Source organism: Chinchilla lanigera, unplaced genomic scaffold (assembly GCF_000276665.1).
Source record: "Chinchilla lanigera isolate Chin_1 unplaced genomic scaffold, ChiLan1.0 scaffold00160, whole genome shotgun sequence".
Taxonomy (NCBI): Eukaryota; Metazoa; Chordata; class Mammalia; order Rodentia; family Chinchillidae; genus Chinchilla; species Chinchilla lanigera.
In genome coordinates, this window is record NW_004955561.1 from 1,423,091 (window position 1) to 1,439,121 (window position 16,031).

A 16,031-nucleotide genomic window follows, 5' to 3' on the forward strand; every position below is an offset into this window, starting at 1 on the left:
CGCGTCCCCTTCTCCTGCCCGCGCCCCTTTAAAGCTGGAACAGGTGCCGCTCGGCGCTGCCTCTGGTTGGCTGATGTGGGGGTGATGCATCGGCACATGGCCCTCTCCCATTGGCTGGAAGGCAGGCCCAGCCCCCAGACTGCGGAGCGGTCGGAGGTTGTACGTTCTGCGCAAGCGGCGGCGGCGCGGAGGAGACGGCAGACGGCGCCCGGGGGCTGGGGCGGGCCTGTTTTCCTCCGCCGCGGTCTGCGCGGGTATGGATCCTCCCCTGCGGGCTCCTGGGCCGTCCCTTTGTTGCCTGTGAGGCTCGGAGCCCGACCCCTTCTCTACAAATCCGGATCCGCGCTTCTCCCAGACCGGGTTTTCGGACTCCTCCCCCCAAGAACGCCATCTAGCCTCTTCTCTCCCAAAATTTGGGATCTGACCCCCTCTCCCAAATTCCGCTGACCTGGCTCCTGATAAATTATTGAGACGCTAAAACAATGGGCTGACCCCTGCCCCTGCAGGCCACCGCCCCCACGGTAACGGGGTTAACTTCTCCTGTGGAATCGTAGATCTTTTTCCCACCCCACTCCCGCCCCGCCTTCATTGGCAGTTCTGCGGGCCTGCGCTCCCCTTTCGCACCTGGAGCCTGGTTCCTCCAGTGAGCCCTCCCACGTCCTGTGTCCGCAGGTCCTCAGCCTGGGAAAACATGGCCCCACAGTGCCCGAGGGGCTTAGTTTCAGCTCTGCTCTGGGGCCTGAACCTCTTCCTCAGCCTCCCAGGCCCCGTGTGGCTGCAGCCCTCTCCACCGCCCCATTCTCCTCCCCCGCCCGAGCCCCACGCTTGCCATACGTGCCGAGCGCTGGTGGACAGCTTCAACAAGGTGGGTGCCTTAGTGCCTGGCGGGAGGGCCCGGCTCCAGACACTAAAGGGATGCGAATATGCGTGAATCTAAGCCCGTCTTGGCTGCTGGCCGGCTGTGTGGATGTGGGCTGGTTGCCCGTCTGTGTCCCGGTTTCCTAGTCAGTAGCATAATGAGGTGCTGCAGTGTGCCAGGCACTGTACACCGCTATTACTACTTTACTCTACGGACAGGGGCTGGAGAGAACCATCCGGGACAACTTTGGAGGTGGAAACACTGCTTGGGAGGAAGAGAAATTATCCAAATACAAAGACAGGTAAGGAGACTGTAGAGAGGTGTATATCCCACCTTCTGGTTTTGCTCAGCTGGTGCTGGGCTGGGGCTTCTGGGGAGCACTCAGCAGCCGTCCCTAGACCTCTGTAGTATGTCAGCAAACAAGAAGCAAACCTATCTTTGTGACATTTAGTCGTATCAGAGATAACTGATGAATGCATGGTGTTCTGTCCCTGAAGAACCATAAAGAAAGCCACTGGGTAGGAGGCAAAGGGTTCAATGTGGCCTGTGAACAGAGGCCTGAGGTTCGGACACAGCGGTGTAATGGTGGGAAAGAATTTGGGAGAGGGTTTGGTTGAGCTTGGTGGGTCTCAAAAGTGGCTGGAGTAGAGTGAGTGAAGTGTGTTGGGTATGAGGACTCCAGCCAGGAGTTTAGACTTTGTCCTCTGTGTGATGGGGAGCTGCTGGAAGGATTTTTGGTTTTTTCGGTTTTTTTGAGACAGTATTTCACTTGCTAGTTTAGGCTGGGCTTGAATTCTCTATGTAGCCCAGGCTGGCCTGGAACTCACAGCACTCTTCCTGACACTGCCTGCAGAGTACTGGGATTACAGCTGTGTGCCACCACACTTGGCTCACTGTGTAGTTTTTTTTTTTTTTTTTTTTTTTTTTTTTTTTTTTTTTTTTGTCTTTTTGACACAGGGTCTTGCTGTGTAGTTCATGCTGGCCTTGAATTCACTTTGTAGTCTAGGCTGGTCTTGAACTTGCAACGATCCTCGTGCCTCAGCCTCCCCAGTGCTGAGTTTACAGGCATGGGCCACCATACCCAGCTCTCACTATGTAGTTTTGTTTGTTTTTTCAATACTGGGGATTGTACCTAGGCCTTGGCACGCACTAGGCAAGCACTATGCCACTGAGCTACATTTCTAGCTCTGTTTTCTTTTTATTTTGAGATAGAGTCTCACTAAGTTGATGAGGCCAGTTTTGAATTTGCAGTCCTTCTGCCTCAGCCTCCTGAATACCTGGGTTTACCAGCATGCACTACTGTGCCTGTCTACTTCACTCCTTTTTATAGGTAAATAATATCCCATTGAATGGATGTACCACGTGTTATTTAAATATTCATCAGTTGAGGGGACCCCAGGGTTATTTCTCCCTTTGGCTGTTGTAAATATTGTTGCTACGCACATCTGTGTGCAGTGTTTCTGCTTGGAAACCTACTCCCCATTCTTTTGGGCATATACCCAGTAGTGGCGCTGCTGAGTCATATTTGCATGCATCATGTACCAAGAAGCTGTGTTTCCACGGTGGTCGCACCATTTTGCATTCTACTTGCAGTGTAAATATAAGGCTTCCTAAGGGTCCAGTTTTTCTGGCTCATTGCCAGCACTTGTTTTGTGATGTGCGTGTGTGCGTGTGTGTTTGGTGGGGCTGGAGACTGAACCCAGGGCCTCATGCATGTCAGGCAAACAGTATAACCTAGCTGTGCCCCAAGCCCTTTGGGATATATTTTTAATCCTATCTACCCAGTAAGGGTGTGTTCTTGTTTAGATTCGGGAACTGCAGTATCTTTTGTGGGTGTTGTGTTTTGTTTTGTTTTGTTTTGAGACAGAGTCTTTCTATGTAGTTCAGGCTGGCCTTGAATTCACTGTTGGGCCCAGGCTGGCCTTGAACTCAGAGATCTTCCTGCTTCAGCCTCCCCTGTGCTGGGATTACAGGTGTGGGTCACCGTGCCCAGCTGAAACTGCAGTATCATTCAACAAATTTGCACAAGAGGCCTTCTCCCCATTTTATAGATGAAGAAACGTGTTTCAGAGAGGTGTAGTGACTTGCCCAAGTTTACACAGCTAGATTTGAATCCAGGTGTGTGAGAGTCCCAGATGGGGACTGTGGCTTCTCCTGTGGTTTTGTCACGGGCCTGAGGAAGGGTGGAGAGAGATCTGAGGAGATGGAGTGGGGGGAGCACATTCTCACCAGCCCTGCTGTTTGTTCAGCGAGACCCGCCTGGTGGAGGTGCTGGAAGGGGTGTGCAGCAAGTCAGACTTCCAGTGCCACCGCCTGCTGGAGCTGAGTGAGGAGCTGGTGGAGAGCTGGTGGTTTCACAAGTGAGTGGCAAGGGGCCTTTCTGGGAACAGGCTGTGGCCTCAGCTTGGCAAGAAACAGGGTTGTACAGGGGGCCAGAGCCTGGTTGGGTGCTTTCAAAACCCAGAACTTCTGAGGACTTTGTGGGGTACCTAAACTCTCACTCTGAGCCTGTTTACCTTTCTGCCAGATGGGCAAAGGATGTTGGTGAGGTGGCCCTCTGGGACTTAGGTTCAAGATGGGCCAAACTGGCTGGGCCTGGTGGCACACGCCTGTAATCCCAGCACTCAGGAAGGCTGAGGCAGGAGGATCGCCAAAAGTTCAAGGCCAGCCTGGGCTACACAGTGAGTCCAAGGCCAACCTGAACTACACAGTGAGACCCTGTGTCAAAAAAAAGATGGGCTGAATGGCAGATTCTGTAGGAGGTGGGGTGTGCAGCATCTATGAACCAAGTCATTGCCTCTCCCTGTTACCTGACCTGCCCCTGCCTCAGGCAGCAGGAAGCCCCTGACCTCTCCCAGTGGCTCTGCTCGGACTCCCTGAAGCTCTGCTGCCCTGCTGGCACCTTTGGACCCTCCTGCCTTCGTGAGTTTTTCCAGCCCTCTTGGGGGTGGGCGGGACACTGAGACCAGAGGTCCAGAGGTCCAGTTCTGGCACTCCTTGGCTGGCTTCTCTTGGCCTCAGCTCTCACCTGCATCCTGGGGCAGGTAAGTGGAGAAAGGCTTTGAAAGTGCTACTGGGCTGCCCAGTGTGGTTATTATTGTCTGTTAAAGGAGGCGCTGCCTCCCGGGCCACCTTGGTTCCCAGGCTCTTTCCTTCATGTGGAGGGGTGGGGACTGCCTGAAGCCCACACAGTCAGTCACCCTCTACCTGCAACCCTGACACAGGAGCTGGACTTACTCCTTTTATGAAAGTTTTTCCTGCAGCTACAGATAAAGGGTTAACTACTAAGATGGTCAATTCAGTCTATGAAAGAAAGATTTGGGGTGGAGTATAGCTCAGCGGTAGAGTGATTGTTGAGGCCCTGGATTCAAGCCCCGACAACACATACACACACACAGGCAATTTTTAAACAACCTAATTGGATCTGCGTTAGGATATTAAGTGACAAAATAAGTGGTTTTTTTTTTTTTTTTTGGTGATGGTGCTGGAAATAGAACTCAGTGCCTTGAGCTATATCTCCAGCCTTTATGAGTTACTGATTGATGGCTTGATTGGTTTCTGTATTGGGGATTGAACCCAGGGCCTTCACATTGAACTGCATCCCAGACCCATTAATTTTTTATTTTTAAATTTTTAGTTAATTAATTATTTTTCTTTTTTGGTACTGGGAATCGAACTCAGGGCCTTGCACTTGCCAGGTAGGCACTGTGCTGCTGAGCTAGGTCGCTGGCCCTTTTTTAAGTTTTAAAACAATGTTTTGCTAAGTTGACCAGGCTGGGCTTGAACTCATGATCCTCCTGTCTTAGCCTCTCAGGGTGCTGGGATTACAGGTGTGCACCACTTACCCAGCTAAAATTAATCTTGCTTTGCAGATATGTTGAACAGTACATAGAACATTTTCTGTTGTTTGTCAGTGTTTTATATGTGAACTCACCCAGTTTGGTGTCTACCTGCAGCCTGTCCGGGAGGCACAGAGAAACCCTGTGGTGGCTACGGGCAGTGCCAAGGGGAAGGGACCCGAGGGGGCAGTGGGCACTGTGACTGCCAAGCCGGCTATGGAGGCGAGGCCTGTGGCCAGTGTGGCCTTGGCTACTTTGAGGCAGAACGCAACGCCAGCCATCTGGTATGTTTGGGTAGGTAGCTGGCAAGTCTGGTGCTGGGAGGGGCAGAAGGGGCACCTGCTGCCCGTCCTTATACTGTCCTGTCCCACGCAGCCTGTTTCGGCCCCTGTGCCCGCTGCTCAGGACCAGAGGAGTCACACTGTTTGCAGTGCAGGAAGGGCTGGGCCCTGCATCACCTCAAGTGTGTGGGTGAGTGGCCTCACTGCCATGTACCACTACCTGGTGCACAGCCCAGCCGCTGGGCAGCAGGCATGGGCCCGATGGCCTGGCTGCCACTCCCTGAGGTGGCAGTGAGGAGGATTCGCCCAAGGAATGTGGGTCTGGAGATGGGGTCCTTGCCTGTACTTGCACAGACCAGGGCAAAGGCTAAGCTGCCATGACAGAGATGTCCTTAAAAGACAGTGACATAGAGAACAGAGGTTTATTTTTTTCTTGGACCATAGTCCTGCCAGGGCTGTTTGTCACAGTCGCTCAGGGACTGTCTCTCTTCCCACACAGTCATCCTTTTGGACATTGTCACCAAGATCAATGTGGAGTCTTGGGATTCGGCGGGGTCAGAGGGGATCAAGGCCAAGAGCACACTGCTTCTGGTCATGTCTGTGGGCCAAGCCCAGTCCACACACAGCTGCAGGGAGGCTGGAGGCTGGTCCCTGGCTTGCAGCCTCCTGGCCCTGGCTTCCTTGCTAGTTCAGTGGGGACTGAAATTCCCACCCTTCCCTGCTTGCTTCAGACATCGACGAGTGTGGCACCGAGCGAGCCAGCTGCGGAGCTGACCAGTTCTGCGTGAACACAGAAGGTGCCTATGAGTGCCGAGGTCAGTGTCTGCTCCTACAGAGGGCATGTGGTGGCTCCGTGCCTGTCCCTGCAGAGTGCTACCCCTCAGGCTCTGGAGCCCAGGACCTGCTCTCTGGAGCAGGGCTGCCCGCCATGGGTGGCTCCCACCTTGTGTCTCCTTTTCCTAGACTGCGCCAAGGCCTGTCTGGGCTGCATGGGGGCAGGGCCAGGCCGCTGCAAGAAGTGCAGCCCTGGCTACCAGCAGGTGGGCTCCAAGTGTCTAGGTGAGTCTACTCTCCAGCTGAAGGGTGGAGGCGCGGCCAGGCAGGGGAGGAAGGGTGGAATGGTGGTCCTTGGCAGGGTGCAGTGAGTAAGAGGGGTTGGGGTGCTGACCCTACCCCTAACTTGCCCTTCCCTAGATGTGGATGAGTGTGAGACAGTGGTGTGTCCAGGAGAGAATGAGAAGTGCAAGAACACCGAAGGTGCCTACCGCTGCGTCTGCGCTGAGGGCTACAAGCAGGTCGAAGGCGTCTGCGTGAAGGAGCAGATCCCAGGTGAGCAGGGAGCTCCTCCTCTGGCGGGGGCACTGAGCCCCTTCTCTGGGTGGCAGCAGCAGTGACAGCTACCCAGTGCCTGGAGGCTGTAGAGGACCAGAGTCTGCTCCCCAGTTCTGCTGTTGGCAGCCTCACTCCCAGGACAGAAAGGGGTCGCTGAGCCTCCCTAGGTCTGCTGTTGCCTCCTCTCCAGTGGGCACCATCCTTGCCCTGATCCCTGAGAGCCTTTGTAGGCCATGGGTGTGGTGAGATGAAGGGTTCAGTGAAGGCCAGACCATGTCCATCGCTCTTCTTGCGTGCTATATTCTGTCCCAAGTGCATTCCATCTGTCACCTGCCAGCACACTGAAAATCCAGCCCCGCAGGGACTCTTGTGCATGCTCTGTTTTCCATATGTGGAAACAAAGATGCAGATAGGCCAAGGCATTTCCCAGGGTTGCATGGCAGCAGGGCGCAGAGCTGGCATTCACAGTCGGCCTCTGGCTCTGGAGCTGGCCCACAGGCTGCACGCACCCACCCGACCTGCCCGTCACACAGGTCCCGTGCCCTTCACCCCTCTCTTGCTGTATGCCTGCCGCACCAGGCTTGTACCGGCTGTGTGGGAAGGGCTGGGAGTGAGAGCCCACCTCCTCCTCACAGAGTCAGCAGGCTTCTTCTCGGAGATGACGGAGGACGAGCTGGTGGTGCTGCAGCAGATGTTCTTTGGCGTCATCATCTGTGCGCTGGCCACACTCGCTGCCAAGGGTGACTTGGTGTTCACCGCCATCTTCATTGGGGCTGTGGCGGCCATGACTGGCTACTGGCTGTCGGAGCGCAGCGACCGCGTCCTGGAGGGCTTCATCAAGGGCAGATAATATCCTCCTCTCCACACTTGGGTTCTCCCTCCCAGGCTGGCCTGAGGTCGGTGTCTCTCCTGCTGGACACTCAGGGCCACCTGGTTTGTCCTGGGGGTGGGGTGACACAGCCTGCCCACCTATAGTGCAGCTCAGCACCAGGCCTGGGCATATGTGGCCCCCAGGCGTGAGAGAGCCTGGAAGATGGATGCCACCAAATCTTTGCTGTGGGGGACTGGATAGGCCACAGTGTGTGAATTTTGAAACTCTTCCTCCTTTGGTGGCTTTGAGTGAGTCTTGGCCCCTGCCCAGGATGAGAAGGATCCCTGCAGGAGCAGGCTACCACTGCCCTCTCCTGCCAGCTGCATGCTGCCGGCTTCTGTATTCATCTGTTCCTTTAGTCATTGACTTATTTATTCATCTCAGGAAATAAAGTTCTGGAAAATGGAGAAGCTTCTGTCTTACTACCCTCCCTCCATCACTACCACTTTGGGGAAGTTTTCTAAAACCCTGGGAAAATCGCAGCTACCTGAGGAGGGAAGACGGACCCTGAAGGAGTGTTGGAAGGGGCACAGAGGGACAGTTCAGGAGTGGACATCTTCTGCAGTCAGTCCCACTTGTCATTTGCTGGAGGACCCTGGGCAGGTGACCTCCATCTCTGAACTGTGACTCCTAACATGGAGGGTCTCTTTCCACCCCAGGGTAGGTGAGGAGTGAATGAAGTGGGCTGAGAAATTACCAAACCCTGGTAGCTGCAGTTACCAAAGCCTGCAGCGCTTTTCTCTGCGAGGGCCCTCCCCACACAGGCCTGCATCCCAAGGGAAGGGCCTCCCGGCAGTGGGAGGGAGGCTGGAGCCAAACCTTAGGGGTTTATTTCTTGGCACAAAGAGGACAGTCTGGACAAGCATGGCTTCTTCCTTCACACTGGAAAGTCGTGTGTGTGTTCCCTGTTCCCCATGCACAGATCCATGCCCGCCACCCTGTACTTAGTGTAAGTCACGGCCTTTGTGCAAAATACCTGCTGAAAAAAATAGAGATATTTTAAAAAACAAAAGCTGGAGTGCAGGTTCCACCTGGCTGTCTCCGGTCGCAGTTGCCGGTGTGTAAAGCTCCGCTGTCTTGGCGGCCGCACCCAGTGGACCGCTCAAAGCTCGATGGTGTCGCTGGACGCGCTGCGGGAGTCCCCGGCTTTGCCGCGCGGCGGGACCTCGGGTCGGGGCTCCCCTGGCTGGGGCAGAGTTGGGGCCGGGGCCGGGGCCGGGGCGGGCAGGAGCTGCACCGTGCTGGGCAGCTCCTCCAGCGGCAGACTGTCCACTGACGACAGACCGTGCCTCCACGGGTTCCAACTGATCTTGAGCGAGCCCCGGGAGAAGCTGTCCAGGGAGCTTCCGGAGGCCGCCACCTGGCCGGCCTCATCGGTCGCGCGCTGTGACCTCGGGCCGCGCACATCGCTGAGCGAGTGGCAGCGGGCGAGGAGCAGCGCGCACCCCAGGTCGGGCTCGGCGTCCGGGTGGCTGACCCGGCGAGCCCGCAGCGTGCCCCCGGGTGGCGGGGAGACCAGACCGCGCAGGCCGCAGCGCCGGAACACGCTGTCCCGCACCAGGTGCTCCCGGAAGAGCGCGGCGTCGATGCTCCTACTCAGGTTGATAGGCGACGGTGGCCGCAGGTCCAGCTCGCTCAGCGACGGCGCCCGCCCTACGCTGCTGCGGGACAGTCCAGGGCCACCTGGAGGGCCACGGCCCAGAGACGCCGCCGAGCCCCAGGCACCCGAGCTGGGCGTGGCGGGCGGGCCCCCCTCCGCCGAGTTGCGAATGAGGCTCTTGCTGATATCCAGCCCGCCCTGGCTGAGGCCGCTGGGCCCCGCGTAGCAGTTGTTGGGGCGCTCGGGCACCTCACTCTTGCCGGGAGGCGCAGGGCACGCCAGGCGCAACAGTTTCGCCCAGCAGGCGTGCTCGGTGGGTGGCTGTGGGCGTGCAGCGGCCACAGCGGACAGTGCCAGCGTCAGCGCCCAGGTCAGCTCCAGCAGGCGCAGCCAGAAGTGCACGCCCCACCAGGCCCACGAGAAGCGGCCCACCCGGCCGGGGCCCGGGTACAGCCAGAGCGAGGCCGCCAGCTGCAGGCCGCTGGCCAGCAGCCCCAGCGAGCCCGCCACCGCCAGCAGGCGCGGGCCTGGGCTGGCATCCCAGCCGCCTGGCGCGTCCAGCAGGCGGCGCCGACAAAGGCAGAGTGTGCCCAGGGCAACGGACGCGCCCCAGGTGCACGACAGGCCCTGCACCAGGAGGTTGAGCGCGGGCCGCGCGGACAGCAGGTCTGCGGCGAGCAGCCCGGCGCCATGCAACAGCGCCAAGGCCCCCAGCAGCAGCGGCTTCTGCAGCGGTGGCGGTAGCCCAGCTCCCAGGCCGAGCAGGGTCAGGGCCGCCAGGGCCGTGAGCAGCAAGGGGAAGGGCAGGTTGTAGAGCACCAGGCCGGCTCGCAAGCCCAGCCGCGCCTGCGAGCCGTAAGGGTCAGTGAGCATGTACACAGAGCGTAGCCCAGAAGCCAGGAGCACCAGCGCGGCGGCCGCCAGAGCGAGCCGGGGCCCCGCCAGGGCAGCGGCCAGCGTGGCGAGGGCCAGTATGGCCGGCAGCAGGAAGAGCACCCCCACCCCGTAGACGTGCAGCTCCCAGGAAAAGCTCAGTACCCGCCGCAGGGGCCCCCAGCGCAGAGGGGGTGCTGTGGCATTTGCTGGGGGGTTGGAAGCCGGGATGGAGGCCATGGAGCTGGCCGAGGGCTCCGGAGGCGGGGGCTGGCCCAGGGCTCGCTGTGTGGTGACTCGAACGAGGCCTCGGCGAGATGTTGATGGGGCCTGGACTGGGGGTGCTGGGGGATGGCTTTGGGGCCGCCCGGGCCATTCCTCAGTTTCATCTGCAATAACAACAGTATTAAAATAGTCTTTGCAGAGTGCTTTTGATTCCTCAGCTTTCTGTAGTGTTACTGTGTGTTAACTTTTCCAAGCACACCTGTCAAAGGAAGCTAACAGCACCTGCCTCATGGAGTCAGTTTAACATGGTGCCCAACATCAGCACCCTGTTAGGACTAAGTCTTTTTTTTCTTGTTTGTCTGTTTTTGAGACAAGGTCTCACTATGTAGTTCAGACTGGCCTTGAACTTATTATGTGCCTCAAATTGGCCTCAAATTCACAGCAATCCTCCTGCCTCAGCCTCCCAAATGCTGGGATTACAGGTGTGCGCCCACACCCAGCTGAAATTTTATAAAGGTTTTCCAGTGATTTGCCATAGGTGGAGAATCACAGCACCAGACGCAGCCATGTTACACAGAAGAACACTCTGGCCCCAAAAGGGCTTATGCCTTCTTCCAGAACAGCTGGTGAACCTATTGTTTCTCTTCAGTGACGCAGAGGTCCTGGCCAGTTCCTTTAAGCAGGTGGCTCGTCTCCATTTACTCCTGGGCCCTGGCCCCTCACACAGATGTCACACAGGTTCCTGGCTATGGGACACAGGCCTCACCTTTCCCCAAACCCTCAGGTGTGCCCTCACCTGGCTGCAGGACCCTCACAGGGCTCTCTGTTCCATTTGTGGCCAGGCCAGGGTCTGAGAGGCCAGGGACGAGAGACTTGGAGGTTCCTGGGGCCCCTACTGCTCCTCTCACCCGCTGTGGGGAGATAGGGTCTGCTCCATTCATCGCTGCTGTCTCTGAAATGACAAAAGGTGTCACCACTTTGCCTGACCCCAAATTCACTCCCGCAGGAGGGAGGTACACGATCACTCTCTTTTGTCAGAATGAGGGAAGAGGGACCCGAGGGCACACAGAACTGGGGCACTTGGCTGCCGGGCTCGCTACCCCACTGGTGCCCACCTGGCTTGAGCTGCCCATCCGGAGCCTCTGAGGCTGCAGCAGGTGTTGACTGAGGTCCTTGGGAACCCTTGACTTGAGGAAAGATCATCTGCTTGGGCTGGGGGCCTGGGGAGCTGACATCCCAGGTGTCCCCAGCACCAGCTTTCTTTGGGAGCTCTGCAGGAGGAAGGCTTCTGGCTGGTGCCAGGTCTGGCTGGGCACTGGGGTCAGTGGGGGAGATGGAGCTGGCATCAGGGGCTGTGGAGTCATCTTGTGTGGCTTGGGGGCCTTGGGCTACCTCCTGGAAGTCGCCCGCATGCCCACCCTGTCCTCCCAGGACTGGTTCCCCAATAGAGCCTGTATGGGGCATGATAGTATGGCGAGGGCCCTGGGAGTCCAAGTGAGAAGGCTGTGGGGCCCTGCTCTTGGGTTTGGCCTTGCGATCCCTATCTCTAGGTAGATGCCGCCCTGCTGGGCCTTGGGGCTCCTGGGGGGCAGGAGACACTGTGGTTGGCCCAACTTGAAGGCTGGGAGGTATGGGGGTGACCATGAGGTGAGGGGTGCCCCCTGGGAGGGGGGCGAGTGCATCTTGCTCCCCAGGATCCTGGGTATCAGGGGGCCCCATCCAGCCCTGGGAGCTGGGCCCGTGAGCCAGCTGGAGGTTGTCCTTCATGGGGAGCTGTGCTCCTGGAGCCCCTGGGGCTGCATGGGGCCCAGGCAGGGCTGGGCCCAGGGGCGAGCCTACAGGCCTCTGGGCACCCACAGCAGGGGCCTGGGGGCTGTCATAGTGCCTGTAGCTCTGCCACTGGAAGCCAGAAGCTTGTGGTTCTGAGTCCACAGGACCCTCATCATGGGCTACAGGGATAAGGTAGGGTTCTGTGTCTTCAAGGGGCTTGGGAAGACCCCTGTTCAGGGTGGAGCTGGCTCCCAGGGATGGCAGCAGCAAGAGCAGCAGGAGCAGGGGAGCCATGGTCCACTCCAGTGCCCAGTGTGGAGCCTGTGAGTGCCAGCCCTCACTGGAGGAGCCTGAAAGACAGGAGAGAGGGGATGACAGGTGAGGGCTGGGGCTCCTGGGACTTCTACTTTCTTTCCCCCAGCCCCTTAGGGAAGTTATCCAACAGTAGCCAGGCTGTGCTGGTCCCAGGTTGAGGCTCCTGCTGCACCTCAGTTTAGACTCCCTCTCCCCTCGCCTGCTGGCATCCCATTTCTAAAGGCCCAGTTCTATTGGGAGAAGGGGGAGAGGAAGAGGATGGACATCTGGCTTGGAAGACAAGCCTGTGCTGGCATCCCAGCTTGGGCATTTCCCGGGTTAGTTGTCTTACTTCTCTGTGTCATGGCTTTGTCATTCTGCAAAATCAGTGCCTACCTCAAGGGCCTTCTTGTGGGGCTTAACCAATGAAGCAGGAAAGGGCCCGGCTTCACAGGTGCTTAGGCAGCATGGCAGCGCTCGCTCTCCATCCAGAGTGCTTCCTGTTTCCTTGGTCACTGTCAGTGCTCAACAGGAAGTTGCACGTGTACCTTTTGCAAGGCCAGGGGTCAGCAGTGGACAAGAGTGATGGGATGGCCCTTGGGGAGCTGGCGTTCTAATAATTTTAGGTAAGGTAAGCTGTGAAGAAAATAAAACAAGGTGAAGAGATGGAGGGATGAGAGCCAGTTCACATAGGATGTGCAGGGAAGTCCTTGCAGAGGGAACATTTTGGCTAACTGCTGAATGAGAAAGAGCTGGATGTAGCTCAGTGAGAGGACCCTGCGTTTAAGCACCAGTACTGTAAATAAACACATAAACAAACAAGCAAACGAAGAACACTCTGGGGACAGTGGCCTACACCTGTAATCCCAGGACTCAGGAGGCTGACTCAGGAGGATCACAAGTTCAAGGCCGGCCCAGACAACTTGGTGAGACCTTGTCTCAAAAAATTAAAAAGTGTCTAGGGGTGTAGCTCCTCACAACCTGGGCTCAATCCCCATTACTACAAAATAAATCAAAAGCCACAATGTGGCTGGAGCACAGCAAGCAAAGGACAAAGTAGCAGACAATTAGGAAGGCAGGGCTTGACTGAAAGGTGACTTGCTGGTCACTGCAGCACCTGGGACATGGGTGCGACCAGTTCTGCCCAGTGTTCTGGAAGGGAGAGAGGCTAGTGTGCCTATTCAGGTAAGTCGGTGGGCGGGTCAGCACAGACGTGCCTTCTCCTCTGGGAAGTCCTTCTCTCCTGACCTCCTGGGCACTGTTCACCCTGCCCACGCTGTAATCGTCCTTCTGCCCCTGCTCCTCTCTCTAACTCCAGCCCCTGGCCTATGTGGCCCCAGTGGATGGTCTCTAAAAGTTACTGTCCCTGAATGGCCCAGCGGGGAGGAGGCTCCAGCCAGGCCAGGACACAGAGGCTGTGTGGAGGCTGTTGTGGCTCCTGGCTCCTGGCCCTGGGTGGGTCACAGGGAAATGCAGCCAACTCTACACTCAGGACCCAGGACAGTGCCAGGCTTGGCAAAGCTTGTGGACAGTTTTGTGGAGTTGAAAGACCTCTTCAGCCCCAAAGTTGGATTCTGGTTCTGCCTTCGAGTCTGTTAATGCATTTCTCCAACATTCACCAAGCCCCCCCATGCTTTGCTCCGCCCATAGACAGGCCTGGGCTCCAGGTTTGGGCCTGGTGGTGAGCCTCGGGGCTTGAGGTGGACTGGGGAGACCCAGCACAGGCTGTACCCAAGGGAAGGAAACTCAGGTTCAGAGGGGTTGATTAGCTCGCCCAAGGTCACACAGCCCGATGGGTGGCCACACTCCGGTTCTGTAGCCCGCGGTAGCCGCTCCTGCACAGGGAGCCAGGGAGCTGTGCAGAGAGAAAAGGCTGCGCTGGGCCTTCAGCGCTGAGCATGTCTCCCCCACCCCACCCTGCGCCCAGGCGGGGTTCCCAGGCAGACCCGGCTGCTGCAGGAGCCGGCTGTACTGGCCGTGTTACCTCTGCCACCGCCCTGGCTCCGCGCCGGCCCGCAGTGTCCAGGCGGGGTGGGCGCTGCAGGCTGGGGCACTCACCTGGCCGCGCAGCCCGGCCTCACCTTGGTCCCTGCGCTGCCCGCATCCACGAAGATGCTCAGGCGCGGCCAGTTGAGCCCGGCGCAGCTGATCCAAGCCCGCCCACCGCAGCCTCTTAACCCTTTCCCTGCTGGGCGCGCAGCGCTCCTCAGCCCGGTGGAGACCCAGGGGGCCGCGCAGGACTGCGGTCATCCCGAGGGCTGCGGGGAAACCTACAGCGTCCCTGCAGGTGGGGCAGCCTCACCTCCGCTTGCAGACCTCATGCGACAGGGAGCTCACTGCTGCGGATCTGCAGACCTGCATCCCTCACGGTGGCGCGCGCGCGCACCCAGGCGCGTCCTGCCCGCAGCGGCTCGCGTGTCCTTAGGACCTCTTTCAGCGCCGCTTTATACACGTTATATGGAAAAGAGCATGCTGTCTGTGCAGTTTTGGTTACTTGCCTTTTCTCTCCGCGCTTTACAATATATCCTGGCCCGTTTCTCATGCAAATAGCCACATACCTATTTCCTTTCCTCCACACGTTGTTGAGAATTCCAGCATAGGGTCAGCGGGTAGTTTTCACATAACTTCCTTCCTGGCTGGGACTCAGGTTGTCTCCAGCCTTTGGGGAGCATCGAGCAGGGGCCACCCTGGCGTCTCGCGCCGTGCATAGGCACACCATCCCTGCGATCAGTTCCTAGAGCTGTGGCTAGAGCTATGGTTCCTCGCGTCCTCAGGTGAGATGGACACCATCAAATGCCCCATTGCTCTTGAGACAGCTCCTGATCTTCGAGTCCATCATTAAGCTTAGCCCACCCAGGGACATCTGCAGGAGCAACACGTGTCAGCAGAGCCCACAGACTCTTCAGTGGCCTGGAGAAACTTCCAGGGTACTCAAGCTTTAGTTGTTTAGCTGGGCATGATGTGGCTCACACCTGCAATCCTAGCACTCCACAGGCTGAGGCAGGAGTCTCACTGTGAACTTGAGGCCAGCCTGGGCTACACAGCGAGACCCCATCACAAATAAAAACAAACAAGCAATCAGCTTTAGTTCTTTGGATTGTAAAAATGACATGCTGATTGTCTTCATTCAGCTCAGAAATGTTCAGGGAAAAAGCTGTCTTACTGGTGGCCTCCGTGGCTCTGCTTTCCCAGACGCACTTACTGTAGCCACTGCTTTGTTCCCTCTGCTTGCAAAAACACGTGTGTGTTCTTTTACACAAATGAGATCACACCACGAGTGTTATTTTGGGTCAGTGCTTTGCTTTACAGAACGTGTGATGGGAACATCTGGAAGGGGAAACACTAGCTCCAAACTCTTTCTATACTCTGCACAGCACACCTCCCGACAGTGCGACCTTCCCAGGGTGGGCAGTTCCTGGGTGGGACAGTCCCAGCCCTTGCCCTGCCCCCCCACGCTGATGGGCCCTTTCTGAGAAGTCAGACTCTCCTGCAGGTCAGAGATGGCCTGGCCCCGCCTGTCTCTCAAGGAGGGCAGGTACCGAGCTCACTGTTTCCCACTGCCTCCTGGCACAGTTCTGAGATCCCAGACAAAAGCCAGAGTGATTGGATCCGTTGGCCAGAGGCTGAAGTGAAAGCTGATCTATGGAAAGAGGAGACTGGAGGTGAGGGCAAAGAATAGCGGAGGTGCTCGGAGTAGGTCAGGATGCCTAGCTCCAGCAGGGGCTCCAAATCACCCTGGAGACCCCAGGACTGCGTGACGGTGGGGAGTCCACGCCCAAGTAAAAGGAGATCACCCTGCCGGCAGCTGCACCATACACCCAACATGCATTATTGTTTTTGTACTGAGAATTGAAACCAGGGCTTTTGCCCTGAGCCACATTCCCAGCCCTGCCCATTTTGGTGGTGCTGGGGATTGAACCCAGTGCCTTATGAAGGCAAGGCAAGAACTCTACCACTGAGCCATGTCCTCAGTTCCTCCCAGCCCTTTTTTATTGTTTATTTTTGAGGCAGGTTTTCACTAAGTTGCTAAATTTCCCAGGGTGGACTCCAATTTGCACTCTTCCTGCATCGGCCTCCCAGTGTGCTG

The 16,031-nt window shown here is 57.4% G+C and overlaps 2 protein-coding genes across 7 annotated transcripts; one reads left to right on the top strand and one right to left on the bottom strand.

Annotated features, from left to right (window-relative positions):
- Positions 1 to 138: 138 nt before the first annotated feature.
- Creld1 (cysteine-rich with EGF-like domains 1) lies at positions 139 to 7,589 on the top strand. 3 transcript variants are annotated; one of them, XM_005413052.2, is made up of 11 exons: positions 139 to 254; positions 673 to 865; positions 1,078 to 1,160; positions 3,109 to 3,219; positions 3,690 to 3,781; positions 4,816 to 4,992; positions 5,074 to 5,169; positions 5,711 to 5,794; positions 5,943 to 6,038; positions 6,174 to 6,308; positions 6,947 to 7,589. In XM_005413052.2, the coding sequence occupies exons 2-11, from the start codon at positions 692 to 694 to the stop codon at positions 7,159 to 7,161; spliced, it is 1,263 nt and encodes a 420-aa protein (XP_005413109.2). In that variant the 5' UTR covers positions 139 to 254; positions 673 to 691; the 3' UTR covers positions 7,162 to 7,589. The 3 variants fall into 3 exon arrangements, with proteins under 3 accessions (XP_005413109.2, XP_005413110.1, XP_005413111.1); XM_005413053.2 differs by having other exon boundaries at positions 162 to 300; XM_005413054.2 differs by lacking the exon at positions 139 to 254 and adding an exon at positions 315 to 521.
- Positions 7,590 to 7,676: 87 nt separating this feature from the next.
- Positions 7,677 to 14,891, bottom strand: Prrt3 (proline-rich transmembrane protein 3). Of its 4 annotated transcripts, none has more exons than XM_005413055.2 (5): positions 14,247 to 14,891; positions 12,341 to 12,580; positions 10,996 to 12,000; positions 10,677 to 10,832; positions 7,677 to 10,044 (listed from the first exon to the last, which is right to left on the bottom strand). In XM_005413055.2, exons 3-5 carry the CDS (start codon positions 11,942 to 11,944, stop codon positions 8,285 to 8,287), a joined length of 2,865 nt encoding a protein of 954 aa, XP_005413112.1. In that variant the 5' UTR covers positions 11,945 to 12,000; positions 12,341 to 12,580; positions 14,247 to 14,891; the 3' UTR covers positions 7,677 to 8,284. The 4 variants fall into 4 exon arrangements, with proteins under 4 accessions (XP_005413112.1, XP_005413114.1, XP_005413113.1 ...); XM_005413057.2 differs by lacking the exon at positions 14,247 to 14,891 and adding an exon at positions 14,026 to 14,231; XM_005413056.2 differs by lacking the exon at positions 14,247 to 14,891 and adding an exon at positions 14,003 to 14,231.
- Between the last annotated feature and the right edge of the window lie 1,140 nt (positions 14,892 to 16,031).